The 21231-nt window shown below is 40.5% G+C and overlaps 1 protein-coding gene across 2 annotated transcripts in view; it reads left to right on the forward strand.

The window, feature by feature from the left end:
• The window catches only part of TAFA3 (TAFA chemokine like family member 3), a 558411-nt gene that overhangs the window by 452731 nt on the left and 84449 nt on the right, over positions 1-21231 (forward strand). For both annotated transcript variants that reach the window (XM_040337473.1, XM_040337474.1), the window contains exons 3-4: positions 15522-15671; positions 20453-20577. In XM_040337473.1, the coding sequence (XP_040193407.1) occupies positions 15522-15671; positions 20453-20577 (275 nt within the window). The remainder of the gene's footprint in view (positions 1-15521; positions 15672-20452; positions 20578-21231) is intronic.

The following is a 21231-nucleotide window of genomic DNA, read 5'->3' on the forward strand; positions in this document are numbered from 1 at the left end:
AAGTCTACAAGTGAAAGTATCAGTTCACACTGTGCAGACATCAGGTAGCCTGACCAGACCAATGATATGCAGCCAATGTATGAGTGAGTACATGTAAACAGAAAGTGGCTGAATGAGTTTGAAGGAGATTAGCAGCACTGAGATACTGCATTACAAAAAGTGAAAAAAGGTGGAAACAATATTTTATGAATTTTTTTTAGGATACAGAGCACTTAAGATGTAAAATGTTTAACTTTAACTGATGATTGCGCAGACGTGCGTCACTGTACAAAAAATAAAATGTATGTATTTTTTCCCCCCCACAAATAGAACTTTCTTTTGGTAGTATTTGATTACCTGTGGTTTTTATTTTTTTGTGATATAAACAAATCTAATAAAAACATTGAAAAATGTAATTTCTTCATAAATTTAGGCCAATATGTATTCTTCTACATATTTTCGTACAAAATCCTAATAAGCGTATATTGATTGGTTTGCACTTAAAGGGTCACTAAAGGAAAAAAATTTTTTAGCTGAAATGACTGTTTACAGGGCATAGAGACATAATAGTTAACTGATTCCTTTTAAAAATGATTAAAAATAGATAAAAAAACAATCATATAATGTGCCTGCAGTGTAGTTTCGTTTTTGCTGTTGTTTGCTGGTTCTCTGATGTACAGAGAGCCACTAGAGGGCAGTCAGCCAATAGAGAGCAGTGATACTTTGTCTAAAACTCCTCAGCACCAATCCAGTTTCGTTTTACACACAGCTCCTTGATTAGTGACCACCGTGAGAAATCTCCCAGTACTGTGGTTATCAGGAAAAAGGCAACCAGGAAGTGTCCAGAACAGAGAGGATTTACAGCAACATCAAAGCAAAAACGAACAATGAGCACATGAAACCAGGACTGCAGCAAGGTAAAGGAAGCTATTTAGCTAAAAAAAAAAAATCCTTTAGTGACCCTTTAAGTTATATCGTCTACAAACTATGGCATATTTTTATTTATTTTTATTTATTTAACTAGTAATAGGTGTGATCAGAGACTTATAGGGGGACTGGAAAATTGTGACGGACATTACATTCTGACACTAACTGACACTTGTTGGGGACCAGTGACATTAATACTGTGATCAGTGCTAAAAATATGCACTGTCATTGTACTAATGACACTGGCTAGGAAGGGGTTAACATTAGGGGTGATCAAAGGGTTAACTGTGTGCATAGCCTGTGTTTTTTTTTAAGCTGTGGGAGGTGTTTTTACTAGGGGAAGACATGGATCCTTGTTCCTGCTTTGCAGAGACTGAGGATCCATATCTTCCCTCCTGTCAGAACGGTGATCTGCCTTGTGTACTGCTCTGCTTGATCGTTAGCATTTTGCAGGCGGACATTAAGCAAGCCAGCTGCAGAATGCAGGCACTTTCCCTACCTGGAAGAGCCGCATCACGTATAAATACAGAGGTACCGCCCTGTAGCAGTAAAACTGCTTTAGGGCAGATCTTAAAGAGGTTGTAAACCCTTGAGGTTTTTCACCTTAATGCATGCTATGCTTTAAGGTGAAAAACCTCCTGTGATGCAGCTGCCCCCAAGAGCCCCCATTTTACTTACCTGAACAGGGTCTTTCCAGCGATGGTGACCAGCACACCATTTTCAGCAGGTGTCTCAGGTCCTGATTGGATAGATTGATAACAGCCATTGTGGGGCAGAGCCGAGTCCTGCTGTCTGTGTCAATAGACGCAGCAGCAGGACATGGGAGTGCACACCCGCATGAGTGTCCCCGAGGGAAAGCGGCTCTCCAACGGGGCACTTGATAAGAAGAGGAGACAGGAGCGCCACTGAGGAGGATCAGGGCCAATGATACACATTTTGATTAAATTTGCTAATTGTAAAATAGCTAAAAAAAATTCTTGATAAAAAATTTTTTTTGTCCATTTGTGTGATCACAGCAAGAAATGTTTATACTCAAGCCATTGCTGATCACCATATCGTCCCTTGACCTACTGATCGTGAATAGATGTTGATAAAAAATGGCACCTCATTCTCAACACCAAAAATACAGTATAGTAGAATTAGTGGGAAAAAAAAAGTCAAGGTTTCCAAACCCCAAGTTACGATGAAGAGGCACTTGGTATTCTTGCATAGAAAGCTTTAAAAAATCTATGAGCTATATAGATTTACCTGACTGCAAATGACTAAAGCTGACTAGTGTCAAATGTAATTGCCTGAAATGATAAGTTGTTGTTAGTTCAGTTTTGAATTCTCCCTGGTCAAACACTGGAAAATAAAATAACAATGACACAAATAAAACAAGGACATCAATTTTCAACTGATAAATTGCAGTCTGTGAACAATGTTTTTCTTTAAATATCGATCTCCACTTACGCCTTTAGAGGCATGCATGGACCCTGCACGTGTTTCTAAAAAGATTTGAGACAGTGCTAGCTCAACAGATTCCTATATCCTGTATACATCTGTATGGAATGAGATATGACATCTTTAGGAACTTTTTTAAGGTTTATACACTTTTCTCAAGACCAGTCTATAATAGGTACAGTAAGCTCAGCTTACTATAAAAGACCATTCACATGAACATGAAAGTCAAACCATTAGACTAAAAGCATGGCTCATTAGAGAAGTGTCTTGGATCTTCATTAAAAACCTTCAAGACAAAAGTGACAGAATTGCAGTCATTTTATTGCTGATGATTTTATCTTGCTGGTGTTTAACAGGAGTGGTCAAAACTTTAGGATCTGTGCTAAGTGTAACTCATTATTTACAATGTATTTCTGCAGACAGAACACTTCCTTAGTTCAGGCCCCTATCTGTTGTACACAGCGAGACTCCATTCACACAGGGACTACATGATTTCCAGCACGACTTTGGGAGGCAACTTGGACATGACTTGAGTATGAATCACAGCGCGACCTGAGGCAACTTACAAGGCAACTTCAAGTTGCCTCCAGAACAGGAGGATTTCCAGTGGCCAATCAAACAAGAATCAGCTCTGTGGGAGGGAGGGGGAAGGGAGGGGTTTGCCTGAGAAATGTATGTTCTCTTTCTGTATTGTTGCTTCTGTTAAGACATTCTGTGATATGACTTCTGAGGCGACTTCCATTGAAATCAATGGGTACAAGTTGCCTACAAGTCGCCTAGAAGTCAGATTGAAGTAGTACAGGAACCTTTTCTGAAGTCGGGGAGACTGCAGTAGTGTGCATTAAGACGGTTCCATTCACTTACATTGATTTTCCCATGCAGCGTGACTTGAGGCGACTAGGGGCGACTTGGGACGACTTGAATTTGGATCCAAATCCTGTGTGAATGGGCTCTTAGAGTCTTCCTGCTCAGCCCCATCATAGACCTTAAATGACCCCAGAATAGGCAGAGGCATGAGAGAGAAGGTAAAGGGCATGCATGGGATGTTGCTGCACTAAAGACCCCTGTTGACAACACAATATCTCAGGATCATAGCCTTTTTCTGATCAAATTCAGTAGGAGAAAAATAAGTCTCTCACTTGTAAATGAGTGCATATTCCAGTGACTGAGTGCTGGTACCTTGATTACATCAACTAGTTGGGTTGCTTATGCCTTATACACACGATCGGAATTTCGATGAAAAAGCCAGATGGAATTTTTTCATCGGATATTCCGACCGTGTGTGGGCCCCATCTGACTTGTTTCCTTTGGAGTTTAAAAATAGAACATGTTTTATTTTTTCCCGATGGAAAAAAATCCTATTGGAAATTCCGATCGTCTGTGTGGAACTCCGAACTGAGAAAAAAAACATGCATGCTCAGAATCAAGTTGACGCATGCTCGGAAGCATTGAACTTAATTTTTCTCGGATCGTCGTAGTCTTTTACGTCACTGCGTTTTGGACGGTCAGAATTTGATCTGACAGTATTTATGCAAGACAGCTTCAACGGAATTCCGACGGAAAATTCCATCAGATTTTATCCCATCGAAAATTCGGATCGTGTGTACAGGGCATTATGCATGCAGCTGAACATCTACTACAGTGAAGGGAACCTTTGTTTGCCGGCTACATGCATGAGATAGGTTCTGCTGGAGACTTGTTATATTACAGAAAAATAATATCTTGAAAAATATTAAAAATGTGTTTTATAAACTATAAAATAGTTAATGAAATAGTTTTTACAGTTAAATATTTCTCAATAGAGAAAAGATATCCATCCTCCTAGGACACTAGCAAATAGTAAGGCATGGTGGGAAGGGTTATCCCAGATTGATCACTGTTTGCCAGTGTCCAAATTCTCCTGTAGGCAGTCGTATAACCCAATGGTCACTTAATTATGTGTCCTTAACAAAGAAAAAATGTAATATGTGTTTGTTTTATCCACTTGTATGAATTAAACTTAAAGAGAGCTTTAAAATAATCTTATGAACTGCCAGCTGGAGTAGATTCCAACACAGAGGACCTCATTTATAAATGTTGCAAGTTTGTATTGCTAATCAATTGAGATGCAGCAAAGATGTTTGTTTACATCCTGGTCATTCAAAATATCTTGTTTGTGATCATGCACATACTCATTAACTAAAATTATACACCTGTTGATGGGGTTATCTTCCCTCCGCACATGTGTGTATCTTTCATGCAGAGCATGCTTATCAATGTCCGGAACCAGGCAGAGGCTGCATTCATGTGAGGAATCTCACATTAAGACAGTTCCCTGACTTAGAGATGAGACTTTACACTGTGTGCAATAAAAGTGCAGAATTCCTCTGACAAAGTTCTGTACCATGTCACTGCACACTGTAACTTGGTAGATGTTGCACTAGGAGGGACGTGCTGAGCCTGCACCCACTTCACCAATCCAACATACCTCACTCTTAGAATGGGGTCTCGTCATTCACATAGCACAGACCTCATGCGTGCACTCGTTAACTCTTACCTTCCCATACCCAAGTGACCAAGTCATGTTTCTCCATAACGCAGACAAAGTTTCAGTTGCTATTGGATACCAACCTCTATGGAGGGAGCCAGAATTTTGACTCCCTTGCTAATGGAGGATTTTTCACCTACCAGGTACCATGCCTAATGACTGGATGCTTGGTGTCTTGAACTTACTTAAACTACACTGCTTCTCCTTGTCTTGCCGAGTTAACCCTTTGTAGTGATATTACTTCATAAGGCTTTGTGCTTTACAGACCCTGGTTATTTTAGATACGACTGAAATACCATGCATCCCCCTCTAAATAACCAGTCTCAAAATGGTTAATGTAACTTTATTGAACAAGTTGCAGTATAACAGTTCAATGTGAACAATGTCTTTATACCTAAACTAACTAACAAGTGTGGCGATCTAAGCATATCTCCTTGAGGTGATAGTTCATCTTGGTATTCTCCATGGCTTAGCTCTCCTCTGATAATTCCTTCAGCGGACATCAAGGAGCAGCACTCCTGATACCACAAGCAATAAGCTGGAACAGAACCAACCAAGTACCAGCCCTTTTTTTGGTACAGGTGGACTGACTGGAACCAAAAAGCCAGGAAACTGAACTTGCAAACATAACCCCTTCACCCAGGCTGGTGGCAGCAGTGACAGTCATTTCAGTGCAGCGGCAAGTTAAATATGGTAAGGTGTGTGTATAACGCAGTCAGGGGGTACCCTTTGTAGAGTCATATATTTGTCAGATGTAGAGAAGAGATCACAGTTGTTGAATCCAGACAATCATGATTCATAAACTGTACAAGTTAATAAAAAATAAATCTCAGTGCATTTTAAGTACATAGTCAAGTAGTAAGCAGCTAATGTTATTGGATCATATCAATTGCATTCTTACATGATGGAAGTTGGGCCAGGAAGAGCAGTTAATGCTTAAGGAAAACAGTGGTTGCAGAGTGTTAACGCACAATTATCGAACCGATCTAATGTAAAGCATTGATGGTTATGAATGGTTATGAATAATTCAATATGATTATAGAATTGTAATATTTATTTCAGTGTGTTGCTATAGTTCGTAATTGTTATATGAATTATGATATTTCCAGTAATTTTCTTACAGCGGAGCATACGTTCAAATTTTTTTAAATTATTAATGCATTTGTTCTCTTATTTTTGCCAGTTGTACATATTGTGAATGCCGGTTAGTAGGAATAAGTGAAACAGTTTACATGAGGTTTGGCAAACCCAGTGGGTAGTTCACAAATTCTGAATATGAAACCTTAATAAAGTCTTTGGGAACCATACATTGCCATTTTTCGCCTTTTTTAAGGTTAATATACAATCTATTGATATTAAAGGGTAATATTATGGGAGCCATACACCAATACAATTTTTTTTAAATACCATTAAGTGCTAATATGGTCTTTTTATGCTTTAGGTGCATAAAAATGGCATGGAGTTCCCCTTAAAATCCCAATTAGACCCTTAATGCAGACATTTGGCCTTGGTGGCCAGGAAAGGGAGGGCAGCAAGTGTGCATTCTCCCTTTCTGAATAAAATAAGGCCACATACCTTTCAACATTCAGGGTTACCTTGCTATGGGGCAGATGGGACTTTCCCTATTGCAAGGAACCTTGTCTCAATGTTAGGGGACTAGGACTTCATCCACATATCTTATCATCCCCAGATAGCCTTCCACTGCCTCCAGCTAACTGATTATGGGGTACATTAGTACTCATTATTACTAATTGAAAAAAATATATAAATTAAAGCCCTCAACTGTGAATAAACCCACTTAGCAAACATTTGACTAAAAAATGTAAGCAATGTCCCCAGATGTAAATTTGTTATCAATCATGTCGTCCAGAAGTGTGTCCACAATAATCACAATAATCTGCCACCCAATAAAATGTTCCTGCTGCCTGATGATGTTTGCCTAATTTTTTGATGACCTCCCAACCACTACTAGATGACCGTCAGATCCCCTTCTTTGTTTTGTAAAAAGCTGGATAAGGATCCTCTGTGACATCACTGACCTCCAATCCAGGGACAATGTACTTTTCAAAGGGCATGTCTGGATAATGCCCTGGTATGAACGTTAAGGAGAGCCTGGTGTTATTTTTTGCTGTTGTTGTACTATACCTTTAAAGGGGAAAAAATATGGCATGGTGGCTCTCCCTAAAATTTCAACCAGACTCTTATCCATGCATGCAACCTTGGTGACCAGGAAGGGGAGGGCAGTGAATGTGCAGACCCCATCCTCCTGATCCATACCAGGCTACATGCCTTTCAATATTGGAAGTGTACCTTGCAAGGGGGGGTGAGCCACCCCTTCCACTGTTGCTCCCATGTTGATAGAACAAGGACCTCATCTCTACATCTGGTCCCTAAGAGGAAGTCATCACTGAGGGAAACTGACATTAGGATAGTTTCCATACTAATTGACAAGCTGTGTATACAACTCCTTCTGCCTGCATAGGTCCCTGTCTTTCATTACAAAATAGCATTGGAAAATATTGTATTAGAAAAAAGTAGGTTTCTGCATCTGCAAAAATCGTTGGAATAAAGATAACAGTATACTTGTATTTACAGCATTATTTCCAGGTAGTATAAATTTAGGTATCCATAAAACATTAGGTAATTGTTCCTCGAACCACCAATTATGGTATGATTAGGAATTCATCTGAATATCTGTAAACAACCCTGCCCAACAGTTCTTGGGAGAAAATAATTGTTCTGTGTAGGTCATTTTATTCTCTGAATTTTTCCTAAATAACAGCTATAGCTGTGTTAGGTATGCAAGCAGGTGAATATTCATAGAATGTGTTCACAATGTGTTAAAAGAGAGTATTTGGCAGTCAGATTGTTTGCAAATCACTGACCATTGTCTAGTGTATGACCAGCTTAAAGATTACCTCTGCAGCAGAAAGCTTTTTAATACAGAATGCCATGAAATTTTCTTAACTCAATTTTGTGCGTTATGTGTTTTCCAATATGTTATTTATTGCTGCATCTTTATTTCTCCAAATGTCTGTGACTTCCATTAAAATCTGGCAAAGAGGCTTTTTTCATTTAAGTGCTCTTCTGTCCCAATTTGTAATGTGGATCAGTACCTTCAGAGCTGGCGGACAGGCCCATTGTATGCGCTGTTTGCTGTGCTTTCCTTATGCTATCATAGGTCATCATTATTTTATGGCACATAGTGAAAACACAGCAAGAATTTTAATGACAAGAAGATCAGATCATAAAATGAAGGCACGCTTCCTGATCTGAATGCCAGAGAGACTTAGATGAAGGGTGAATTTACTCCTGGGTCAAAAGCAACATAAAATCAGCTTATAATTGTACTCAGTTTATCACCATAGAATACAGTTTTCATTTAATGTCTGAGTTGTAAAATTATGCGTCTTTCCTATTTTTACTCATATCCTGAGAGCTTGATAATGGTGTAAAGGGCAACTTCTTATACCGATGCAAGAAAACATAAAAAGCATTCCTTATTTTTTATAAATTAATGTATGAATAGTAACGTTTATCTGTGCTCATTTTATTTATTTATTTTTCCCGGAGGAAGTTAAGCCTCTTACACACGATCAGTCCATCCGATGAGAACGGTCTGAAGGACCGTTGTCATAGGTTAACTGATGAAGCTGACTGATGGTCCGTCGTGCCTACATACCATCAGTTAAAAAAAAACATTGTGTCAGAACGCGGTGACGTAAAACACAACGACGTGCTGAAAAAAACGAAGTTCAATGCTTCCAAGCATGCGTCGACTTGATTCTGAGCATGCGTGGATTTTTAACCGATGGACGTGGACGTGCCTACAAACGATCGTTTTTTTCCCATCGGTTAGCAATCCATAGGTTAAATTTAAAGCAAGTTGGCTTTTTTTTAACGTATGGTTAAATAACCTATGGGGCCCACACACAATCGGTTTGGACCGATTAAAACAGTCCATCAGACCTCTGGTTAACCTATCATGTGTACGAGGCCTAACACTTTCCTATGATAGGAAAAATATACATGCATCGATTATTAGGCAAAAAATCAGCACATGATGCTACTGGTTATAATGAACCATATTTACAAAATCAAACACAAATACATTTGAAAATGAATTTGGTAATGTGCAACAACACAGTCACCAACAGTCAACAGCAGAATGTGTCTGATTATATTCTGGCTATACCATACTATTGATTGTTCACATTTGACTTGTGTATATTTGTTAGAGCATATTATTGATGTTTGCTAAATTTTCAGAAATACATACCCAATATCACTCCAACTGTTGAAATATATCACCCCCTTAGTGTATGTATGTTGAAAAGTAGTCAATTAAAAATACTGTGTGTTTAATGATTTATTTATGGTAGAATGTAGATTAAAATAATGCATTTGGGGCCAGATCCACAAAAGGGATACGCAGGCGTATCTGCTGATACGCCGTCGTATCTCTGTTTCTATCTATGCAGCTGATTCATAGAATCAGTTACGCATAGATATCCCTAAGATCCGACATGTGTAATGGACTTACACTGTCGGATCTTAGGATACAGTACCGCGGCCGCCGCTGGGGGCAATTCTCGTCGAAATCCAGCGTCGGGTATGCAAATTAGCACTTACGGAGATCCACAAAGCTTTTTCCCTTCGTTATTTCTCTGTAAGTGTTAGTTTGCCGTCGCAAAATTAGGGCTGCTTTTACAAAGTGTAAACTTAGTACACCATGTAAAAGTATACCCTTCTTTCCCGCGTCGCTGTCAAATTTAAAAAAAAATAAAATAAATTCCCGCCGCATCTCTTTTTTACACGTCGCGATTCACAAAACTTGGCGCAACGTAACGTAACGCAAAGCACGTCGGGAAAATAGCGTCGGGAGCATGCGCAGTACGTCCGGCGCGGGAGCGCGCCTAATTTAAATGGGACTCGCCCCATTTGAATTGGCCCGCCGGACGGATTTAGGATACACCGCCGCAAATTTCAAGGTGAGTGCTTTGTGGATCGGGCACTTTGCGCGGAAATTTGTGGCGGTGTAACCTAAATAGGTTATGTTCTGCTGCGCCGCCTGGCTGTGGATCTGGCCCTAAGAGCCTGGGTCTTTATACATTTAGGGGAAAATCCACAAAGATCTGCCCCGGCGCATCGTATCCGAGATACGCTACCCCGCTGTACCTTACCTGGCTTGAAATCTAATCCATAAAGAATTTGCGCCGTAAGTTACGGCGGCGTAGTGTATCTCAAGCGGCGTAGCGGCGCGGAATTCAAATCGGCGATTAGGGGCGTGTTTCATTTAAATGAAGCGCGTCCCCGCGCCGAATGAACTGTGCATGTGCCGTCCCTAAATTTCCCGCTGTGCATTGCGCTAAATGACGTCGCAAGGACGTCATTTTTTTTAACATAGACGTGAATTACGTCCATCCTGATTCACGGCGAACTTACGCAAACAAAAAAAAATTCAAAATAAACGCGAGAACGACGGCCATACTTAACATGGCAGGTCTAACTATACGCCACGAAATACCAGCTTTAACTATACGCCGGAAAAAGTAGACTAGAGACGACGTAAAGGAATGCGCCGGCCGCTCGTACGTTCGTGGATCGTCGGAAATAGCTAATTTGCATACTCGATGCGGAAAACGACGTGAACGTCACCCAGCGGACTCCGAAGAATTGCATCTTAGATCCGAAGGCGTACGAAGACATAAGCCTGTCGGATCTAACCCAGATGCCGTCGTATCTTGTTTTGAGGATTCAAAACAACGATACGATGTGGGTAATTTGAAAGTACGCCGGCGTATCAGTGGATCTGCCCCTTAATCTGTATTATTCTCATCAGCATAATCTCAGTTTTGGATATCAAACTACCTATAGTTGTCAGAAGCCGATTGCTATAAAGACATGGTCTAACCACTAAATTATATTTTTGTTAAATATTTTCCATAAATATGCATGCTTTGATTAGCTTAACCACTTCCATACCAGGCACTTACACACCTTCCTGCCCAAGCCAATTTTCAGCTTTCACCGCTGTCGCAATTTGAATGACAATTGCGCGGTCATGCTACACTGTACCCAAATGAAATTTTTATCATTTTGTTCCCACAAATAGAGCTTTATTTTGGTGGTATTTGATCACCTCTGCGATTTTTATTTTTTGCGCAACAACTAAAAAAAGACCGACATTTTTGAAAAAAATTAAGTTTTTATTTTTTTCTGCTAATTTTTTTTGTAAATAAGTAAGTTTTCTTCTTCAATTATGGGCACTGATATGGCGGCACTGATGGGCACCGATGAGGTGGCACTGATGGGCACCGATGAGGTGGCACTGATGGGCACCGAAAGGCAGCACTGATGGGCACTGATAGGCAGCGCTGGTATGCTGCACTGATGGGCACTCATAAGCGGCACTGATGGGCACTCATATAGGCGGCACTGATGGACACTCATATAGGCGGCACTGATGGGCACTTATAGGCGGCACTGATGGGCATTTATAGGCGGCACTGATGGGCACTCTTTGGCGGCACTGATGGGCACTCATGGGTGGCACTTATGGGTGGCACTGATGGGTACTTATGGGTGGCACTGATGGGTACTTATGGGTGGCACAGATGGGCACTGATGGGTGGGCACTGAGCATAGATGGGCACTAAGAGGTGGCACTGATGGACACTGGGTGGCACTGATGGACACTGAGGGGTGGCACTGATGGCATTGCTGGGCATCATTTCAGTCAGTGCCCATGTTGCCAGTCAGTGCCCATTTGTGGGCACTGATTGGCATCGATTGTGTTAAAAAAAAAGTTTTTTTGTGCCTATTTTTGCTCTATTGAGCACCGGGTGGCAATCCCTGGTGGTCCAGTGCTGGCATTCGAGGGGGGGCTGCGCTGATTAACAATCAGCGTGAACCCCCCTGTCAGGAGAGCAGCCGCCGATCAGCTCTCCTCTACTCACATCTGTCAGACGCGAGTGAGGAAGAGACGATCAACGGCTCTTCCTATTTACATCGTGATCAGCCGTGGTTGGACACGGCTGATCACATGGTAAAGAGCCTCCGCCGGAGGCTCTTTACCGAGATCGGAGATGCAGGGTGTCAGACTGACACCCCGCATCACCGATCGCCGCGCTGCGCGCCCCCACAGGCACGCTCCGGCATGTAATCCTGCAGGACATCAATAGACGTCCAGTCAGGATTTCAGAACCACTTCCCGGACGTCAATTGACTATTGACCGGGCGGGAAGTGGTTAAAGGAACACTAAAGAGATTTTTTTTTAAATAAAAAACATGTCATACTTACCTCAACTGTGCAGCTCGTTTTGCACAGAGTGGCCTCGAACCTGGTCTTCAGGGGGCCCTCGGCGGCTGTCTCTGCTCCCCCCACAAGAACTTTCCACCTTCATGCAAGCTCTCTCCCGTGATACAGCCGACGGCTATAGCCGCTCACTGTATCACTAGGACCCACCCCCCAGCGCGCCGCATCATTGGATATGATTGGATTGGATAGCCAATGGCTGCGCTGCTTTCAATCAACCAATGAATGAGCAGAGAAGCCAACCGAGAAGCCAGCACGTTCACGCCACGGGACTTTCAAAGGGGTCAGGTAAGTAAACGGGGGCTCGGAGGGGCCGCTAATGCTCGGATGTTTTTTCACCTTAATGCATAGAATGCATTAAGATGAAATGCATAAAATCGATTTTGCACAAAATTATATACAAGTACATAGAACTCCTAGTACTAAATTTTAACATTGGCTGCATGCCGGTGTTGCAGCTTTATGTCTGGAGTTTGACTTCCACCAAGTGCATTTTCTTTTGGTTATTTGCATGTTTTCTCATTGTTAATTTGGTTCCCCTGTTCTTCTGGATACTTCCCAAAAAAATAGTAGGATAATTGGCTCCCATTCAAGACTGCATTAATGTGAGTATGGTAGGTTTCTTAGGAAGATCCTTTAGGAGGGAGAGCCTGAAAGCAGTGGTTCTATGTATTCTTTAAAAACCCTTTAATAAGGTTTGTATTATATTAATATGAGAAATAGAACTCAAATGGATGCTTTAATCATCATTTTAAAGTTTGTGAAAATCTCTATTTATTTTCCATAGCAGCTAAAGAAGGACATAGAACTAACCCATAGTTCTGTAGAGCATATACACAGTGGGATTGATTTAATAAAGGCAACCAAACTATGTAGTTGTAGTCATTTTCTCCAGAGCTTATTAAATGTGAAGCTCTAGGCTCTGCTGATTTCCAACATCCAATCATGTACAAGCAAAAATGCTGTTTGTTTTATTCGTCTTGCAACGGATTCTCCTCCACAAAGTGAAGCTTCACCACATTCACTAAGCTCTGGGAAAAATGAGTTCTCTGCAACGTAGAGAGCGTCCTGACTCTCCCGTAGTCCAAGGGAGGGGGCGAGCACGACACTCCACACCAGGGAGAAAGCCTTTTATTACTGTGTGGAGTTACAGATAGAAGAACAGGAAGTGAGGATTTCTCAGAAGAAATAAGGACATTTAAAAGCAAAATCGAAGGGTGAGGTAAGTAAAGGAGGACTGCACTAAGGTAAAGGAAGCGATTTAGGATTTTTTTTTTTACCTTTATAACCTCTTTAAGGGGAGATTGTATAAGCAATAATGGAGGCTGCCAGTACTAAGCCTCCTTTCTTAAAATCGTTGTTATCTAACAATTCCAGTTCCAAAAACCTAAGAAATTACTAAGTAACTGGCCATCAGCATTCCTCTGAATTAAGCTGGCAATAGATAACTCCTTTTTTTAATCAGATTTCCCCACCCACACAAGTGAGGTGTTTGGAGGAATCCCTTTTGCTGGAATATTGTATACTGGCTTTCCGTAGTCAGAAATATTTTCCAACATTTTTCCAACATTTTTCCAACATTTTCCCATTTGACAGAAGTTAATCTAAAGGTCAACATTTGAAGAACAGAGACAACCACACATGGAATGAAATGTGTCCGGTTTCTGCTGAACTGGACAAATTTTAATCCATTTTTGGCCAGCTTTAGTTGCTATGTGACTGTTCTATGTCAATGACTTAGATAGTATTGAAGCAATAGACAACCAATCAGCTAGCATTTTTGACAGGAAACCACATACTGTATAGCAGTCTACATATTTTTCTCAATACACAGTACTTACTCAGCATTGAAGTCCTAAGCAGCTTTTCAGCCCTAAATGGATTATTTACCGCTGAGACCGCGTACACACGGTCTGTCAAATCCGATGGAAACAGACTGAAGGACCGTTTCATCGGTCCAAACCGATGGTGTGTGGGCCCCATTGGTCAGTTATCCTTCGGTCAAAAATGTTAGAACCGATGGACGCCTAACCGATAGGTCAAAACCGACAGTTAGTATGCAAAAGCATTGGTTAAAAACCTCAGAATCAAGTCGACACATGCTTGGAAGTATTAAACTCAGCATGTCGTTGTGTTTTACGTCACCGCGTTGGAATCGATTGTTTTTTTAACTGTTGGTGTGTAGGCACATGAGACCATCAGTCAGCTTCATCGGTTATGGATGAGAACGGTACCTTGGACCGTTCTCATTGGATGGACTGATCGTGTGTAGGCAGCCTGACTGTTAAAACCACCCCTCCTACTTATCTTCATAGCATAAGGTGGAGAAATTCTGGAGTACTGAAGAGTAGAACTTCAGTAGAAGTGCTTGGGATTTCAGTGTATCAGAGGCAACATTGTCAGCTCATTTTTGGATATCTGGCAGCATCAACAGATATTTTCTGTATTTTTAAGGTTTTAAAAGAGACAATATGCATGTATTTGAGAAATGTGTTGCATATGTTTTTCTTTAATTTTGCCCAGGTATACACAACTGGGCAATACAGGCATAGGCATACATACACAGGGTAATAGCATGACCCCACTCACTGTAATAAACAGATCCATCTATGTACTGATATATAACCACTGTACTTTGAGCATATATTATAAAAGTCAGGGCCAGCCTTAGGTGTTCAGGTACCCTGTGTGAGCTAATCTTGTGTCGCCCCCCCCCATCTTCACCCCTCACCCCCTGGTCACCTAAACATACACAAAGAGGCTGTCCGGGGCCCCTCTATCCTCTGCCGGGAGCCTGGGGAGCAACAATGAGGAAGAGGTGAGGCAAAAGTCAGTGCCACCCCTAGGTGGCAGTGCGCCCTAGGTGGCTGCCTTCCTAATCCGCCTAGTGGTAGCGCTGGCCGGGCCCTGCTGCGACTCACATTCTGCAAACTGTGATGGCCGCACGGCGCCCCTGTTGCCCATGGCGCCCTGTGCGGCCGCACAGCTCGCACACCCCAAAGGCCCTGATAAAAGTTGGAGGTTCTTAGGCATTACTTGAATATCAGATATGATACACAGAACTAAACTATTGCCAGCTTGTAGATTAACATATGCTGTCTTTTTTAATAGGTTAAATAAGTAATCAGGCTGTCCAGAATAACAATCAGATTTCAGTTCACTATACTACTATACAATTGTTGCCCTAATGCAAATGTTCTGAATAAAATGGATACTAAAAATGCAATGTTTTACATAATTTATTGGAGAATGTTAATCATAGACACTCCGGAGATGCACTGTAGTTCTTTGCTTTGTTAAATATCTTTTTTTTTTTTGTTCTTGCAGTTCATGTACAACCAGGCACATGTGAAGTGATTGCTGCTCACAGATGCTGCAATAAGAACAAGATTGAAGAAAGGTCACAAACAGTAAAATGTTCCTGTTTTCCTGGCCAAGTTGCAGGGACTACGAGGGCAGCCCCATCTTGTGTAGATGGTAAGAATTAATTCAAAATCTTAATTTTATAAATAGCTATGCTGTATATTAAGGCACAATCATTTTTACCGATTATAAACCTTAAAATGAACATTTGGTCACCATGTCATTTAATTATTGACATCATCTGAACAAGCACCGTGCTTTCCCTACCAAACAGTGATTTAGAAAGTCTTCAAGTATTCTGATCTCTAATGTAAACACAAAGCCATTGCTTTGGGAGGGAGCTTCGAGGCAAGCTGAACTGCGGAGAGATTAAACTTAAAAGACTTTAGTGCTTATGCTGTGAAATTTGAATGAAGGAATGAATGAAGGAATTTGAAGGATGAATTGTGCCACAGTGCCTGCAGATAGAAAATCAGTGAGGGCTTGTCTTAAAGCTAATTTACTAAAATATGTAAATACTTGAATGTCCAAACATAGTCATAGGCTCACGTTAAGGCCTCTTCAAAAAAGATGCATCTCTTTAAATTGTTTCTTACAAAGTGGTCAGTTGCTTGACAAAATGTATATATTATCAGTGACTATGACAAACTAAGTGAAAAAAAGGAAAGAAGGTTAGAGACCATATTAACGGCTACAGAGGTTGTTCCATATTTTAGGACAAGACCTAGCAGAAACAAACACACTATGAGGGTTATTTACAAAAGGCAAATACATTTTGCACTACGATTGCACTTGTAAGTGCACTGAAAGTGCACTTGGAAGTGCATTTGCTGTAGATCTGAGAGGAAGATCTAAAATGAGAGGAAGCGCTGCTGATTATCATCCAATCATGTGCAAGCTAAAATGCTGTTTTTTCCTGGCAAGTCCCCCTCAGATCTACAGCGACTTCACTTGTAGTGAAGTGGATTTGCCTTTCGTAAATAACCCCCAATGTCCCTTCTACACTAAAATTCTGTCCCTATAAGATTTTTTTTTATGAAAAAAAAGCTCAATTCATAATGTTAATGCACCAAGATACTTATTTAACAACTATGACATTATTTTCACCTAAGTCCAATGAGAAATTAAAATCACATGACTAAATTATAAATCCTTATTTTTGCACTAATTTGACCTGAACTCAAAAAGAAAAGCTGTGCTATGTTTCAGGGAACATTTAGAATAGCTAAAGACTAAGTTTAGTTAAAACAAAAAACAAAATAAAGAAAGAAATAATTTAAAAAATGTAAATCTTCAGAAGGGACATTGTTCACCTTCAATGTAATGTGCTCCTTGTGCTGCTGTCTTCTGGTTTAGTAGAAATATTCCTCCTCTGATAACACCCATTGTCCGACTATCCCCACCCTTTCTGCCCATCTCCTCCATTCATAAAAACATTAATTACAGCTTCTATGAATGAAACATGATGTATGAATGGAGGGGGCAGATCTTTCAATTGCCGACCCCTCTTCCATTCATACAGTAGATTAATTTAATTTTAAATACGCTGTAGTGATGGCCATTGTGAATGGAAGAGCTAGGCAGAACTGGAAGATTATGGTGATGGAGGTAGGGGGCATCAGAGGGGGGAAGATTTCCACAAAAGACAGCAGCCCAGGGTACACATGACATTGAAGGTAAGTAATATCCCTTTGCCAATTTTGTAGTGCTTTGTTTTACCTTAATTAAGGCTTTAATTGTGCCTTAGTATAGCTCTGTGTCTACACCTTCATATTTGCAGTGTAAGATCGCCTAAGCCACTGTTGCTTCTGACTGCTAGTTCTACAAGGTTTGGAGTGAGATTTTATGATTTCACTACTGTTTGCTGGACAAAAATCTGCACTGCTTGCATCTTTTTGCATGTTTATTTCATTGTATGGAGCTGTGCTCTGTGAACTGGAGTCTTAAATATTACCCAATCAGGCCAGCAGTGACAGCTCTGAGGCCTCGTACACACGGCCGAGGAACTCGACGTGCCAAACACATCGAGTTCCTCGGCCAGTTCAGCACTGAAGCCGCCGAGGAGCTCGGTGGGACGAGAGCTCCCATAGAGCAACAAGGAAATAGAGAACATGTTCTCTATTTCCTCGCCGAGCTCCTAGTCGGCTTCCTCGGCCAAAAGTGTACACACGGCCGGGTTTCTCGGCAGAATTCAGCCAGAAACTCGGTCGGAAGCTGAATTCTGCCGAGGAAACTGGTCGTGTGTACGGGGCCTGACACAAGAAAGCAAAGCCCTGCATTTCTACCAAGATAGTCACAGAGAAACACAGTGCAGACCAATGCATAGTAACTCAATAATGGGATAAAAATGATCAGCTACCAAATTTTCTCAGACAATACTGCCACTAGTCTTTGCCTTTTTCTTCTGTTTTTGGGCACAGCTTCTAAAGTTCAGGTCCTTATGAACGATTTAAGCTGTTCAGTATTAGCTTTCACTTTGTCTTGTTTTGTGTAATATGTTTTTTTTTTATTTTGCTATGTGTGATACACACAGGGGGTTATTTACGAAAGACAAATCCACTTTGCACTACAAGTGCAAACTACAAGTGCAAAGTGCAGTTAAATTTGCACTGAAAGTGCACTTGGAAGTGCAGTCGCTTTAAATCTGTGGGGACGATCTGAAATGAGGGGAAGCTCTGCTGATTTTATCATCTAATCATGTGCAAGCTAAAATGCTGTTTTTAATTTTCCTGGCATGTCCCCTTCGGATCTACAGCGACTGCACTTCCAAGTGCACTTTCAGTGCAATTTCAAGTGCACTTTTCGTTTGCACTTGTAGTGCACAGTGGATTTGCCTTTAGTAAATAACCCCCACAGTGTCTGCATCATTGCATGGGGAATGGCCTGATAAAAAAAAAAAGTTTTTGTTGTAATTTCATGTTTCTGCTCTTGCTACTATATGGCATGCTAGTATTTTTTCATGTTCACCTAGCACCACAAATAATTTTTACTGCAGGATAAGGACATGTGAATGCTACTAGATAAAATAAACTTACAGCGGTATGTTCATATACACATGTACCAAAGCCTTAATTAAATCTAGCCAGCCCAGTGGAAATAATTACAGTGCATTAAAGATATTATAACATCAAGTTTTTTCAGTAAGTAAAACAAGGTAAAGCAATGTGAAAATGCTTCTTATGTTTTATTACATATGCAGTTCCCATTACTGATCCATCTATGTAACAGATCCTTTTCCTGAAGCTAGTTCATATGCATAATTAACATCCATGTGCTAATTAGCACTCCACATAGCAATATATCAATCCTTTTTACACGTACACCCACCATTATTTACACTGTAAACATCAATGTAAATCAAGAGCAGCATTAAAAAAAAAAATCTTGAACTGAAAAAGATAAAACAATGTGTAAAAATTAGGTACCAACTTGCAGTTTATAATTTGTGGAAGTTATCTATAATCTCTATCAAATGTATTTAGCAAGGAAAGAAAGAAAGAAAAGAACAATGAGGATGTGCAAAGCTGTAAATCAGAGCAATCAATCATAAATGTGGTCTTATATTGACTGATGATAATTAGGTAAATCTGGTGGGTTGCTATTTGTTACTGACTTTGCACATTATTTTTAATCAGTGCATTTCCATACAGAATATGCTTGTTTGTTTTTTGAGTTTTGTGTAGTTTAAAATTAGGGTGGTTATACACCAGTAAATCTCTCTACGTGATCAAAGGGCAGTAAGGGTTGACCTTAAGAGTTGGCGCAAAGACTTTCTCAGAGAAAGTGTGGTTCATCACTGGAATCTGGGATTTATACTCCCACTTGCCACCTGCTTTGGTCCTAATTGAGATACAAGAGATAAAATAAAATACACAAACAGGAGCTAGGAATTCCACTATCTGCCCAAAAACCAAATAAATCAATAAATCAATGAATTAATTAAGAGATTTTTTTTATTAAAGAAGATAACATTGCTTGCAAGAATGCATGCCTTGCTCTATACTTATTTTCATCCTGCACCAACTGCCCACATTTGTACCAGGGAATGACAGTCCTTTTTTTCACACTTTTTCCACTTTATTGTCACCTGGGGATTCTGCCAATAACACACTACCTGTTGAAAATGCTCACTCACTGTACTGTATGTATGAAGAAACAGCATTGTTACTGTATTTTTACAGCATTGTTACTGTTATTGTTTGACCATTTTTCCAGAAGCACATTTGTAAGGTCAAGCACTGATGTGGATGAGGAGGCCTGGCTCGCAGTCTCCGCTATAATTCATCCCAAAGATGTTCTATTGAGTTGAGGTCAGGACTCTGTGAAGGCCAGTCAAGTTCCTTCACCCAAAACTCTCTCATCCATGTCTTTATGAAACTTGCTTTGTGCAATGGTCAAACATCCCCATAAACACACTCCTAAACCTTGTGGACAGCCTTCCTAGAAGAGTTGAAGCCGCTGTAGCTGCAAAGGGTGGGCCAACTCAATATTGAACCCTACGGACTAAGACTGGGATGCCATTAAAGTTCACGTGCGTGTAAAGGCAGGTGTGCCAATACGTTTAGTAATATAGTGTATGTGATGGCTGCATTAAAGTCTTATTTATACAAGTGTCACCTTCTAAAGAACGATCCGTGGTGTATCACATTCAGAGAATGTTTGACAGGTGGTAAGGAGGCCTTATGTTGACTCCTCACTACTTCTTTTAACCCCTAAAAACCCTCACCACCCCATTCAGTAATGCCTGTTAACCAAAGACCATTATAGTTTGCCATTAATAAAAATAAATAAAAATACCAATACCTAAACCATGCCTGACATAAGCTGCCACAGATTCTACATATCACATTTACTTCTATGTTTCACTAATCGTTTCCATGTGTTATCTGTTTCAGCTTCTATAGTTATCCAGAAATGGTGGTGTCAGATGCAGCCTTGTTTAGAAGGAGAAGACTGCAAAGTTCTACCAGACTTGACAGGTTGGAGTTGTAGTAGTGGGAACAAAGTCAAAACAACAAAGGTAAGGCTAAAAAGAACAAATGTACATTATTTATTTGTTACATTGGAATGGTTAGGGTGATTGTAGCTGTATCGATGTGCTTGCTGATCAACTGTGTTGTCCCATTTGAATGACAAAGTGGTACTCTTGGTATGCTCGGCAACTTACAGCCTGTAGCTTTGTGACTTTCACAGGAATACTAAAGGATGTTTTGTGTTTCGTACATAGCAGAGACCTTCAGCTGTGTTTAGACTGTTTTTCAGGGGGTTAAAAATAAACAATAAAGCTGCTGCAGCTTGACTGGTCTCCAGTAAGGTTAATACTTCATCCAACTCCCAGTTGCCCTGTGGATGTTAAAGAGCAAACAGCATAAGGGAGCTTGTTTGGAGATTTAGTAGCAGTGAAGGGCCTGTAGCAGAGAAAGAAATAGTATGAGTTGAAGCTGGGATTGGTATAGGAAACTAGGATCAGTGCTAATAGTTCCAGAGGCATGAATGATTGTTCCAGCCTTCAAAAGTAGCTTGGTGTCAGTATGATATGATGTTGGTATATGTAATTTTTTTTTTAAATATGTTTTTGAAGTTTGATTATTCAAAAATATATTAAGAATGTAATGGGGTAATATTGTGAGGCCAAAAGAAGTACAGTAAGTAGTTAGACAAACTGTATAGATAA

This window comes from Rana temporaria, chromosome 2, assembly GCF_905171775.1.
Source record: "Rana temporaria chromosome 2, aRanTem1.1, whole genome shotgun sequence".
In the NCBI taxonomy this organism is placed as follows: domain Eukaryota; kingdom Metazoa; phylum Chordata; class Amphibia; order Anura; family Ranidae; genus Rana; species Rana temporaria.